Genomic DNA, 13730 nt, shown 5'->3' with positions numbered 1-13730 from the left:
AATGCGAAGAAAGGAAAGGGACACCCAGAGAGGAGGGAATACTGGGCTCCTGAGCATTGTCCAGAAGAGAACCACTGATTCAGGTAAACCATGTTGTCAACAGGGGTGATGCAGTCTAATTTGAGGTCGGGAAAACTCATCAGACTTTAAATCTCTCAGTTTGACTTTTATCTGATGCCTTGCTCACTAGCAATCTTCTCATTACTAATTTAACTTTCCAGATGTTCTGATGCCAGGAAAGCAGTGCCTAGAAAAAGAGTTATGTACATTTATGGACTTCATAGAAATATATTCCATATTATAAACAAAGAGACTGGCACAAGAAGAATTTCTAACATATGCTCAACACATGGCAAATAACTCTTACTTTTACTGAGCTCTTACGAAACAGTAAAAAAAAAAAAAATCCAAAAAAACACTTGAACTATTGGCACCCTGGCCATCTTTTTTTGTGGGGAGCAGGGGAATGTCTTGAGGAGATCTTACCTAACAGGTGCTACATCAGCTACTTGAAGCAGCTGATAGAGAAGCAGAAGACTGCAGTTATAGAGTTAGCAGTCATTCCAAACAGTTCAATAAAGATACATTTAGGTGAACAAGCTTCCCTTTGTAAAGCAAAGATGAAAGATTGCTGTTTAGAATATTTATACCATCACATCAGTTATTTAAGTAGTTGCTATATTTAATGTCAGAGAGAGTTTAATTATTGTTTTTGGGGGGAAAGAGAGGAAAGAGGTCAAGGTAGTGACATCCATCACAACTGCACTGTAAATAATGATAATATAAATAATAATAATATCATAATATTATTGTAAAAAGTTATTTTAGTTTTCAATGAATGACTCCTAAAAATGCTAATGGCATTATCATCTTAAAGTCATTTCATCGTGTGAAGCCATGAAGAACTTTTACAACCAAATATATTTTTAATGGCAATTAAGTTGAATCAGAAATGAACATTATAATTTTAATTTAAGTACAGGGCTTTCCAATACTGACATGGCAAAAAACTTCATTTACTACATTTTGAAAAAAATTCAGAAGAGAAATTTACAAAACAAAAGAATTAAGAGAAAAAAATGCTATGTAAATTATACAATAGCTCCTAGTACAAAAGTACTGTTACATTTTTTTAAGTTTGCCTAAATACAGATTAATTCCTGCCCTCACCCAATCTTTTAGTAAAAAGTTTTCAGTTTTGATTGAATCATCGAATGACAGAGCTAGAAGAGATGCTAAACACTATTTGATATAACCTCTGCAGTTTATGCAGTACTTTCAGTAGGAAAAACATTAAACGGTTATCTCCATTAGAGTCTAAAGGTGAGAACATATGAGTAGACAGCAAAACTAAATGTTTAAATGCAAATATAACTAATAGCTTTAAAAGACCCTCAAAGAAAATTCTACCACAAAAATTGAATGTAAACAAATCTAAAAGTGTATGAAATATAAATCTAGATTACTTTTTAAAGTAACTATATAGTCACAAATCTCCAACATTTTCCATATGAATAAAAGAGACATCAAAGACAAGACTCTGGGAATAATTTACTTTTATAAATTTATAAAATTTATAAAACCTTTCAAGTTAGAAAATGGCTTTATTCTTCTTTAGTTCTTTTTCATTTCTTATCTTCTCCTAAAGATATGTCTCCTTTCAATCTCTAATTACTCAATTAGCACTTAAAAGTTATTTTGGGAATAACTGAGCTTCCTCTAGGGAGAATCAGGATCATGGAACTATGCAAGTTAATCAATTTCACATCTCCATTATTTATTTCCCTCTACTAAACAGGAAATAACCTTACTCCAGCAAATAATAATAATTCACAAAATTAGGTACTGTTTGATACCAATTGGTTGCCTGTGCTATTTAATTCTGGTGGTTATGTAATATATCCAAGTGGGAAACCTTGCAGTCATGCATGACTGCCCCTCCTCCTCATCTCCCACATCCAATCAATCACTAAAACATGCCTAAACAGACACCTCTCCTGTTCCTTCCTGATGTCACTATTCAGCCAGGCCCCAGGGCCCTGAACAGTCTTGACTGGACTATTCTAAAAGCCCCTGACTACAGGGCTCTGTCTCTACCTTTTTCTGTTTCTGCTCTAGATTCCACAAAGTTATCTAGCTTACTTTACTATAATATCAATGTGACCTTTCTAAAATAGAGATGTGATCATACCTCTCCCTGGTATTAGAAGCCTTGATCTCTTCCTTACAGTAGATCAAAGTCTAAATGTGTTATCATGATATTACTCTCTTACTGCTGACACCAGCTACCTTGCCAACCTCATTTCAAGCTGTTGTTCCTTGCCCCTTAGGTCTAGCCACACTGGACTACTTGCTGTACCTGTTCTCCTGAGACTCCTGTCTTACCAGCTCTCTTCCCCTGGTCTGCCAAGCTCTTGCTTGCCTCCTCACTTTTTAAAATCTGAGCTCATGTACCATCTGAGGTGGTGACCTTTCTATACTTTCTCAGTCTCCCAAGAAGAATTAGTATCTTACATGTGTTCCTATTACAGTCAACCTTCTCAATCCATGGGTTCTGCATTTGTGAATTCAACAAACCACAGACAGAAAATATTTTTTTTTAAAAAACTGCATCTGTACTGAACATATACAGACTTTTTTTCTTGTCATTACTCCTTAAACAATACAGTATAACAACTATTTACATAGCATTTACATTGTATTAGGTATTATAAGTAACCTAGAGATGATTTAAAAGTATACAGGAGGATGCGTGTAGGTTATATGTAAATGCTACACCATTTTGTAACACTGAGTTGAGCATCCACAGATTTTGGCATCCGCAAGGGTCCTGGAACCAAGCCCCCACAGATGTCAAGGGACGACTGTATCTAAATGCATGCATGCAGATACATGTTTTTTTTCTACGGCATAAAGTGCGCTTTATTATCTGTTGTTTCCTGACTCCCCTACCTCCTGAGACTTCTTGGAGGATGCAGACCACTTTTATCATCTTTGCATCTCAAGACCTTGGCATGCCTGCTGGCATTAGCAGGTCCTCAATTGGTCTAACTGATGAAAATGATAAAAATAATAATGATAACAGTTTTCATTTCCTCCCCTCTCCTGGTCTTTCAAATCCATTCCAACTAGACTTTTGTGTGCCCCACTCCAAAAAACACTTATCAAAGTCCCCAACAACCTCCATACAGCAAAATTCAGTAGCAGTCAATCCTGAATATCCATTATGCAAGGGTACTTCAAAAAGTTCATGGAAGGGTTGGCTGGTGGCTCACTTGGGAGGGCATGGTGCTGATATCACCAAGGTCAAGGGTTCAGATCCCCTTATCAGCCAGCAGCAAACAAACAAAAAGTTCATGGAAAGATTTGTATTATCTTTTAATTCTACTTCTCCACTAACTTATTTATTTATCTTTTAATTGACTTGTATTGATTGTACATATTTATACGGTACAGAGTTATATTTCAAATACATGTATAAAATGTGTGATGAACTAATCAGGGTAATTAGCATATTCATCATCACAAAGATTTATCATTCCTTTGTGATGAGAACAAAACCGATCTGCAGCATCCTACATGGCTGATCGTGAAAAACTTTCTTGACTTAGTTTCCAGAACACCACATCATCCTGGTTTTTCTCCTATTTCACTGGCCACTTGTTAGTCTCCTTTGCTACTTTGTCCTCCTCTCCCTGACCTTTAAACACTAGAATGCCCTCCCTACGTGATTTCGGTCTAATCCCTACACGATTTCATCCAGACCCAGTTTTAAATCCCATCCACATGCCAATAACAACAAAATTTACATACCTTGTCCTGACCTCTCTCTAACCTTCAGTGCATTTAATATCTGAAACTGCTCATGGTGTCCTCCTCAAATGGGTTCCTCCTAAAAGTCTTCTCTATCTCCAATAATGGCACCTCCATTCTCTAGAAGTTGGGTGTCACCCTTCACTCTTCTCAGTTCTATACCCCACTTCTAATACATCGACACATCTTGATAGGTCTACATTCAAAACAGATCCATAATCTGACCATATCTCACTACTTCTTGCACTAACATCTCAGTATGAGCCACCTCATCCTTCTCCTAAACTATTACACATAGCAGCCAAAATAATTATCTTTTAAATAATTAAGCCAGATCATGTTAACTCTTCTGCTTGAAGCTCTTCAGTGGCTTCTCATTTTCCTCAGAGTAAAAGCCTTGCATAATCCAAGCCTTGGCTACTTCTCTGGTTTCATCTATCAATGATACTCTTCCTTACTCCATTCCAGTTACACTGGCCTCTTTGCTACTCCTGAGGCTCCCACCTCAGGGCCTCTGCATTTCCTATTCCTTCAACATAAAATTCTCTCTCCCTACTAGAAAATAAGCACCACATGGGTAGGGAGTTTTCTTTGGTTGCCCCCACCCCCACCCAATAATTGTATCCCTGACTCCTAGAATGGTGCCTGGCATCATATACAAAGTGTTTGATAAACAGGCACTCGGTAAATGTTTGTTAAATAAACGACTTCTCATTCAGGTGTCTCACTCCCCTATTTCCTTCTGAGATCAGTTTCAATGTTACCTTCTTAGAGGGATCTTCTCTGATTACCCAAATAAAATTGTACCCTTTCTGCTATGGGTTTAATTGTGTCCCTCAAAGGTTCATGTATTAATCTTCAGTGTTAAGGGTGGGAAATCCTATTATGGTAACTGAAAGATAGGACCCTTAAGATGTGATAAGATTGTGAGGACTGTACTCTTATGAATGGATTGATACATTTATGAAGAAATCGGTATGATTCTGATGGCTTTGAAAGCAGAGCAAGTGAGGAGATTAGTTTCTCTCCTGCTCAAGCCATTTGCCATGTGACATTCTGCATTGTTGAGAAGAGTTACCACCCACCAACTAGGCCTTCATCAGATGTGTTCCCTGGACTCTGGACTTCCCAGCGTCTGAAACTGTAAGGAATAAATTTTATTTCTTTATAAATTACCCAGTTTCAAGTATTTTGTTATAAACAACAGAGAAGGACTAACACATTTTCTTTCTTCTTTCTATCCCTCTTACCTAGTTCTTCACAGCTCTCAACACAATCTGACACTAAATTAGATATTCATTTATTCCTTATCTGCCTCCTCCCACTAGAGTTACCATCAGAGGTGCCTAGGCATGTAACATGTATTTGTTGAACAAATTAATAATAAAGACCACCCAACTATCTTGTATCCCCTGTCCTGCACCCTCATCACATAGCTCCTGCCTTCTGTCTACTTCCAACACCTTTTATAGCACTCTGTATTTTCTTCTTAGTTCAGAGTTGTAAATATCTATCTCATAACAAGTCAAAGAATGATGAGGATACCTGAAATTTTGAAGCATTAACAACTAATAAAGGAATTGGGGGAAGAGATGGCTCACTTGGGAAAAATGGCTAAACTAACCTAAGTGGCCCCAATAGGATAGAAATAGCAATACCAGAAAACAGTTCCAGAGAGGCAGATTTTGCTACATCCTAACAAAGCACATTCTATCAGGCAGACTGTAAGGCAGGAAGGGCTGCTTTGGGTGGTTATAAGTTCCCTAATGCTGGAGAAGTTCAAGCGAAGCATACCTAGTAGTTACTAGTTATGTATAAATACTGTACAGGTTAAATGAGCACAGATAAGCTTCCTTCTATGGTTTTATGATTAGAAATCTGGAGTATTATACTCTAATAGTATAACAATACCTAAGCATCAAACACTCCTGCTTTTTTTTTTTTTTAAAAGATGACCAGTAAGGGGATCTTAACCCTTGACTTGGTGTTGTCAACACCACGCTCACCCAGTGAGCAACCGGCCATCCCTATGTGGGATCCGAACCCAGGGTCTTGGTGTTATCAGCACCGCACTCTCCCGAGTGAGCCACGGGCCGGCCCTCAAACACTCCTGCTTTTTTTTTTTTTTAAAAGATGACCAGTAAGGGGATCTTAACCCTTGACTTGGTGTTGTCAACACCACGCTCACCCAGTGAGCAACCGGCCATCCCTATGTGGGATCCGAACCCAGGGTCTTGGTGTTATCAGCACCGCACTCTCCCGAGTGAGCCACGGGCCGGCCCTCAAACACTCCTGCTTTAAAGATAGTTTATAATTAAATCTGAAATGAACTTCCTGACAATATTGTACAATCTCAGACTCAAAATATCTCAAGGGTCACCACAAATATCACAAACTTACAATAACAGTTACTTTCAAATTTCCTTCTTTTATAATATCACCATATATACAACATATTTATAAAACTAAAAGTTTCTTTGACTTTAGCTACTAATTAGTTAATCTGGGCTAGAACAGGGAGGTGGTGCTAGGAGGGGATGAAATGCAAAGAGAGAAAAGACATGGCCTGAGAGAAGTGCAGTCTATCTCTGGAATAACGGGAGGGACCAAAGCATTTTCCTACCTCCCTCGTACCTCCAACACAAATGAGTTGAGTTCCCCTTTACAGAGTTCTCTCACAAAAAAACATTCTTTCAGAGATCACTGAAACTGTGCCCCTCCCCCCCCCCCAAAAGGTTTTCATGAGGATGCCTTCCTTTGCTCCCGGTTAACACTGGAATTTTAGGCATAAAAATTATGGTAATCATCTGCTTAAAGGCTAAAAGTTCTGTGTTTACACTTAGGGAAATATGCTTGAAGACAGCAAGAGAGCCACAAAAATGTCAAGCTGACTTAAATAAATGGTATGTACTTATTGTGCACTTAAATGGAAATGCTACTAAACTGGGTCAGTGTTACAGTTTACGCCAGTATAATAATTAAAGGATATAACCCATTAAAGACTTTTAAAAATGCAACGTTAATCGATCTTTATTCTCACAGTGAAATTCACAGTTTTAGCCTTTCCTGCTACTAATTTACGACTACAAAGACAATTCATACTTTCCTGTTCAAATTCATTACATTTTTATTATCAAAGAGAGAAAGTTGACCAAAGGTCTTAAAGCAAACAATTTAGTTAGCATCATCAAATGGATAACTAAAAATTCAAATTTCTGGTCCCATTATCATCTATACCAGTTTCTTTTCCTACTTTTCCTCTTTTACAGCTCTTTTATTAGACTTTTTTTGATGTGTCAAACAAATTTTCTCAGTTCACACTAAATTTATATGATAAATTATTTCAGGTGGCATTTTTAAGACCACAATGATTCCATTTTGCCTTTTTTTTTTTTTTTTCTTTTGTCTTTTTCGTGACCGGTAAGGGGATCGCAACCCTTGGTGTGGTGTCGCCCACAACATGCTCAGCCAGTGAGCGCACCAGCCATTCCTATATAGGATCTGAACCCACGGCGGGAGCATCACTGCGCTCCCTGCGCCGCACTCTCCCGAGTGCGCCACGGGGCCGGCCCCCATTTTGCCTTTTACAGCTTAAAAATTATAGAATATATATGGAGAAAATAAAATTACCAAAAAGAAGTGTTTGTGAAGATTTTAACTGACTTGGAAAAGCAATATAAGGAAAAATATTACTTCCACATAGTTGTTTCCAGATTTATTAGGCTATAAATTATTTTAATAGCCAAAGAATATATTGAATAGCAAGAAATCAATTAATGTTCTCTGCCAATGTAGAGGCAAATTAATGAAGTGAAGAAAATTAATATACCAGCGTAAAAAAAAAAAAAAAACCCTAAGATCAAGGTCTAATAAATGACAAATACATTTTCTAACATAATAAAACAATGCTCATCAGTATGAGTAATAGTTCAACACATAAAAAACATGGAAAACTAATGGAAAAATTCAGGAAAACTTCTACTGTATTGCATGGAGTGTTATCCTCCAGAAGAATAAGGACACTACAGCAACCTTGTCAATGGGCAGTGCTCCTTACATAGTGAAGGAGGAATGACTGCTTACATGGTCTTCTCATCCAATATGCAGTCTTTTGATTTCAGAAATGGAAGGATAAGTATTTAAAGAAAAGATATCTGTAAAAGATAAGGTGCCATAGAAAAAGAAACAGACGGATCTATCTATTTATTTATTGGCGGAGGGAAAGTGGAGTTGGTTTTTTGAAAATATATCTCCAAATTTGACAACTATACCAGTTCAGGAAAAAAACTTATCTAATGATAACAGAAGTCAGACAGATGACATAGATACATTGTTACCAAGTAGATGAGTGGCACTCTGTCTCAAAGAATAGCTACTTTGGTCCCACTGTTTAGCTGGTCATGCTATTTCATTATGCATCATGTGGCAAAACCTGAAGCATAAATCCACACCCTAAGGGTCAAATCTGGAACTGTGGTTTTACAATCTTAAGCTAGTAAGTAGCGGAGATGACAGAGAAATGCCAGGTGAATGACTCTAGTGGTGAATTTTGGTCCATCAATCTTGAGGCTTTCAGACAAAAACAAGAAAAACTTCAGGTGTGGGCTTAGATCTGGAGAACAAGATCTGATAGTACAGGCTATACTAAGCATCAAACAAGGAGAATCAAAATGAAAACACAGAAAACTGCCAATGGTGTCGAGAGTCATTGGATTTTACAAAACAAAGACTTAAAAAAAAAAAAAAAAAGGCTGGGTCAAACAAGGAACTTTGACTATGAAAATGGATATCAAAGCCATGAAAACAAGCCAGGGTGAGACATAAAACATGAAACCCAGGAATTGGAGTTTATTCTTCCACTATATGAACATTTATTGAAGAAATGCTATGTGCCACGGTAAGTGCTATGAATATATATATATTTTTTTTTAAATGATGTGCTGGGAAAAAAAAAATTTACAAATGATATGGGAGATGAACACCCAAACATGGCTCACCCAAGATATCAGCACATGCCTCTCTCACTTTATTGCCATCTCTGCTCAAAGATCACTGTCCTATCACTATTTGCTTCATTTTCTTCTTACCATTTATCAGTATCTGACTCTGCACTACATATTTGTTTACTTGTCTTTCTGCTCCAATAAGATACAAGTTCCAAGAAGACAGTAATTATCTCTTCCATGCATTGATGAATTCTCAGCTGTAACAATGTCTGGCATGTAACAATTATTTCATTATTTCTTAAAAGAATGAATGATTACATTGCTTTATAAAAACTTCAATAACACAAGTATGTACATAATATAGAGCTTAAGAAAGAAGATGAAAATGATTGCTTGCTTGGGGTAGGTTGAAGGAATAAAGAAAAATTCAGAGAAGCCTGACATTAATGTAGATGAAGAGAAATGTTCTGAACAACATAAATTTCTGGCTATAGTGACCAACCACAAGAAAAACTTTTTCTCATTTTAAATGCTTATGTTAGCTTAAACACTACAGAGGGCCAGTCCTGTATTGCTACGAACCTTAATGCAAGGACCGTGATCCCCTACTACATAGCAAACTAAACCCAAACTCTCCTTGAATCTCAAGGATATTTATAAAGTGGTCCCAAACACTCTCTGCAACATAACTCTTTAGCATATACTGGAGCCCCAATCACAAAGATGTGCCTAATCTTGAGGCAGACCTGCTCTTACCACAGGGCCCTTGCTCAGCCTCTGTACCTTAATATGAATAGTTTTCTTTCTTCTCTTTCCCACTAACCCCATGCCTATTCTTCAAAATCTAGCACAAGTCTCACTTCCTCTTTAGTCACTCTCTGACATCAATTTTTTACATAAACCTTTCTTCTCTTTGAACTTGTGCTGGATGTATAGCCAATATCATATTCTTTCAAGTATACTAGTTTCTTGTCTCTGATCAAACTATAAGCAACCTCCATTTTATTTCATACATGCACTTAATATAATACTAAGGACTCAGGCATTCAATATACATATAGACACACATTTATATGCAGCTGATTTAATGGCTAATTTCTACTTTACATAACCCAAAGGAATTGGTTCCAATTCATTACTTACCAGGTCAATAAGGCTTTCTTGTATTCTGTTTAGAGTTGTTCTTAGTCTACTACTACTAAGGCCAAGTCCTGTTGATTCCAACTGAAAAAGAAAAAAGGCACGTTATACATAGCTCTGGAGATAACCTTCCAAATATTACATCTTCAAATTAACCAAATTATTTAATGAGTTTTAACTCAGATACTTAGCCTTCAGAGGATTTCCAAATTGTGTTAAAAAATTCTAACACATTGAGCAAAGAACTCAAACATTAGCTCTTAAGGGAACAACAGAACCATTTATCTGTGTGCATTTACAGGTTACAATAACATCTATCAGTTTTGTGAATTATCAGGAGATAATTCCCTACAACTTATTATTTTTAGTTATAAAACCTGAGATTTTAGATACTTAAAAATAGTATACTCTGTTGTATTTAAGGTATACATGTCATGTTTATGTAGAAGCACAGTTATATATAGTGTTGCTATTCAGTTTTCCTTCACAAGTTAGAGACAGCCTAAATCTTCATTCAAAAATCAGTTAAATTTTCTATTAGGCTTAGTAAACATTTCACAGTATAATCTGTTCACTACAACAAAACCAAAGCATTTATAAAAACCTTCACACAAGAGCATAAATGGCAAGGGTGAATTGACTGTTAAGACATGAAAAGCCAGTTAGTCAGCTAGTTTCTTGTGTGATGATTCAATTGATGAAAATAAATTTAATTTAGAGGTAATAATACGTACATAGGCATTAGGAAAAATGTTAAAATGTTCTGTATGAACCAATAAATTTAAAATATTATTAATATTAAACTACAAAACATGTAGTCCCATTAATATATTCACAGAAATTATGTTCATATGACTATATGTGTATGTGTATACACACACACACACACACACAAGCATGCACACACATTTATTGTTCCTCTTCCTCTCCCATCTGATACAAGAATGAGAAATGATTTATACAACATATGTCAGAAAGCATCAAGCTAAAATAGCTATGATGACATTGTGTACTAAAACATGAACTAGTTTTATATACTAATTTTATAATACATTTTATTTTCTCTTTTTGGTATCTTTTGTTTTCATATCGTTCAATTCAAAGTTATTTTCTAATTTCTCTTGCGATTTCTTCTTTGACTCAGTCATTATTTAGAAGTATGTTGTTTAATTTCCAAATATGAGGGGTTCTCTATCTTAGTTATTGATATCTAATTTAATTACATTGCCATCAGATAATATACTCCACATTATTACAATCTTTTGAATTTATTAGGACATGTTTAATGGCCCACAATATGGATAAATGTGCCATGACCATTTGAAAAGAATATATACCCTACCACTTTTGGGTATGTTGTTCCATATATATCAATTAAGTCAACATGGTTGATAGTGTTGTTCAAATCTTCTGCATATTTGCTGATTTTTTGTCTACTTGTTCCAGCAGTTATTGTCTGGTGTTAAAATCTCCAGCTGATTGCATTTTCTCTTTTTACCTTTAATTCTGTCAATTACTGTTTCATCTATTTTGAAGCTCTGTTATTAAGTACATACATATTTATGATCATTATGTTTTCATTGAATTGACCATTGTATCATTATGAAGTGTCCCTCTATCTTTGGTAATAGGCTTTATTTTCAAATCTATTTTATCTCTGATATCAATATAGCCACTGCAGCCTTCTTGTGTTTAACATTTACATGGCCTATTTTTTTTTTCCATTCATTTGCTTTCCACCTATGGGTTTTTAATATTAAAGTGTGTATTTTGTTTTTAGGTGTGGGTTTGATTCTAACAATCTCTGCCTGTTAATTTGAGTGTTGGTCCATTAACATTTAAGATAATGATTGGTTGGATTTGCATCTACCATTTTCTGTTATCTCTTTTTTTGTTCCTTTGTTCTTCCTTTCCTGCCTTTTGCAATTATATTTTCAGAATTCTACTTTAATTTTCCTGTTGGCTAAAGAGTTAAAGTTCTCTGCATTTTTTTCATGGTTGTCCTATGGATTACAATATCTATCTTTGGTTTTTCACAGTCCATGTACTGCTTTTACATAATATACAGAAATATTGCAACCATATAGGTCCATATACTCACACCTACCTTGTTATATTTGTTATACGTAATACATCTACATATATTACAAACTCCAAAAAACAATTTTATGATTTCAGTTTTAAACAGCTATATGGTTTATAAAGAAATTAAGAATAAAATAAAAATATCTTTTGCATTTCCCCAAGAAGATTCTATTACCAATTCTTTGCATTCTTTTCTAAGGATTCATGTTTTCATCTGGTATTGTTTCCCTTCAGTCTAAACAACTTCCTTTAGAATTTCTTATATTGTATGTCTGTTGTAACAAATTCTCTTAGTTTTTCTGTTTATCTAAATCTGTGTTAATTTCACTTCCATTCTTGAATGGTGTTCTTTCTGGATAGACAGTTTTTTTCCTTTTCTTTCAGTACCTTAAAGGCATTGCTTAAATCTCCTCTAGCCTCCAGTTTCTTATGAGAAGTCAGTTGTTAATGAGATCATTGCTTCCTTTTAGATATTAAGTCTATTGTGGTTTTCAAGGAACAGTTTCACTATGATGTACCCAGCTTATTCTGCTTGCTTCTTCTGCTTGCTGTTTATTTAGCATCCTGTATCTGCAAATTCTGTGCTTATTCTGTTGCTGTTTGTTTAGCATCTTGTATCTTATTTGTGCTTATTCTGCTTGCTGTTTGTTTAGCATCCTGTATCTGCAAATTATTGGCCAATATTTCTTCAAATATGTTTTTCTGCCCCATTCTCTCTCTCTCTTCTTTTCCAATTAGTATTCCAACTACATGTATGATTTTTACATTTATATTTTTTATTGAAGCATAATTGATAATACATATTTGTGGGGTATAGAATTGACTATCAATACTTGTGTACAATGTGATGATCAAATCAGGATAATTAGCATATTCATCACTGCAATACATAATCATTCTTTGTGTCCACTAACCAATTTCTCATAGATGTAAGTTTGACCATGTGCTATAAACTAACATGTCCATAAGACTCTGATCATTTTTGTTTTCTAATCTTTGTTCTCTATACTCGTTCACTTTCAATAATTTCTACAAGTTCACATATTCTTTTCTCTGTCATGTCCATTTGGCTACTAAATACATTCAGTAATTTTTTTCATTTTCTGAAATTGTACTTTTCAATTCTAAGATTTCCCTTTATTTATTACTGTTGCTACTAGAATTTCCTATTTCTCTATTGAGATGTCCATGCATTTAAAACATGTTTTGTTTTACTTCACTGAAGATAGTTATAATAACCCATTTAAAATCCTTATCCCTAAGTTCCAGTATCTTGGAGTCAGATTAGGTTGATTTTCTTTTTACTTAAGGATGCATTCTACTTTTTTGGTTCTATGTATGTTGAGTAAAATTGGATTGCACCATCAGTTTGATTCTGGAGATTCTGGACTCTGTTACCTTTCTCCCACAGATAGTTTCCTTTGTTTTCAGTATGTAATTTTCTTGGCTGGGCTTGAACTATAAACTCTCTTGTGCAGCAGCTTTGGTTTCTGGTCAAATCTTCTTTCTTTGACTGAGCTGTAGTTAGTCTGTTCCACATAAACGTGACTCCTGGGTTAGTCAGAGATATGGGTAGACTGAATTTGAGGATCCCCTCTCTGGCTCTTTCCCTTCTGAGCTTCCTTCACTCTTTTCAGAGTCACCGGTTTCCTAACTCCACTTTTCTGGTTCCCCAGTCCATAAGAACAGCAAGTTTTCTAGTATTTGCCTCTAATTGTGTGCTGTGTGGACTGCACTTAGCCCTGG

General features: G+C 35.5%; 1 protein-coding gene across 1 annotated transcript in view; it reads right to left on the bottom strand.

The window, feature by feature from the left end:
- Positions 1-13730, bottom strand: part of CCDC132 (coiled-coil domain containing 132) — a 121419-nt gene that overhangs the window by 13964 nt on the left and 93725 nt on the right. Inside the window, exon 22 of the mRNA XM_008572376.1 lies at positions 9903-9983. Within this exon, the coding sequence (XP_008570598.1) occupies positions 9903-9983 (81 nt within the window). The remainder of the gene's footprint in view (positions 1-9902; positions 9984-13730) is intronic.

The sequence above is a fragment of the Galeopterus variegatus genome, unplaced genomic scaffold, assembly GCF_000696425.1.
Source record: "Galeopterus variegatus unplaced genomic scaffold, G_variegatus-3.0.2 Scaffold46, whole genome shotgun sequence".
Classification (NCBI taxonomy): domain Eukaryota; kingdom Metazoa; phylum Chordata; class Mammalia; order Dermoptera; family Cynocephalidae; genus Galeopterus; species Galeopterus variegatus.
Note: the sequence above shows the minus strand (reverse complement) of the source record. Positions and strands in the feature narration are given on the sequence as shown.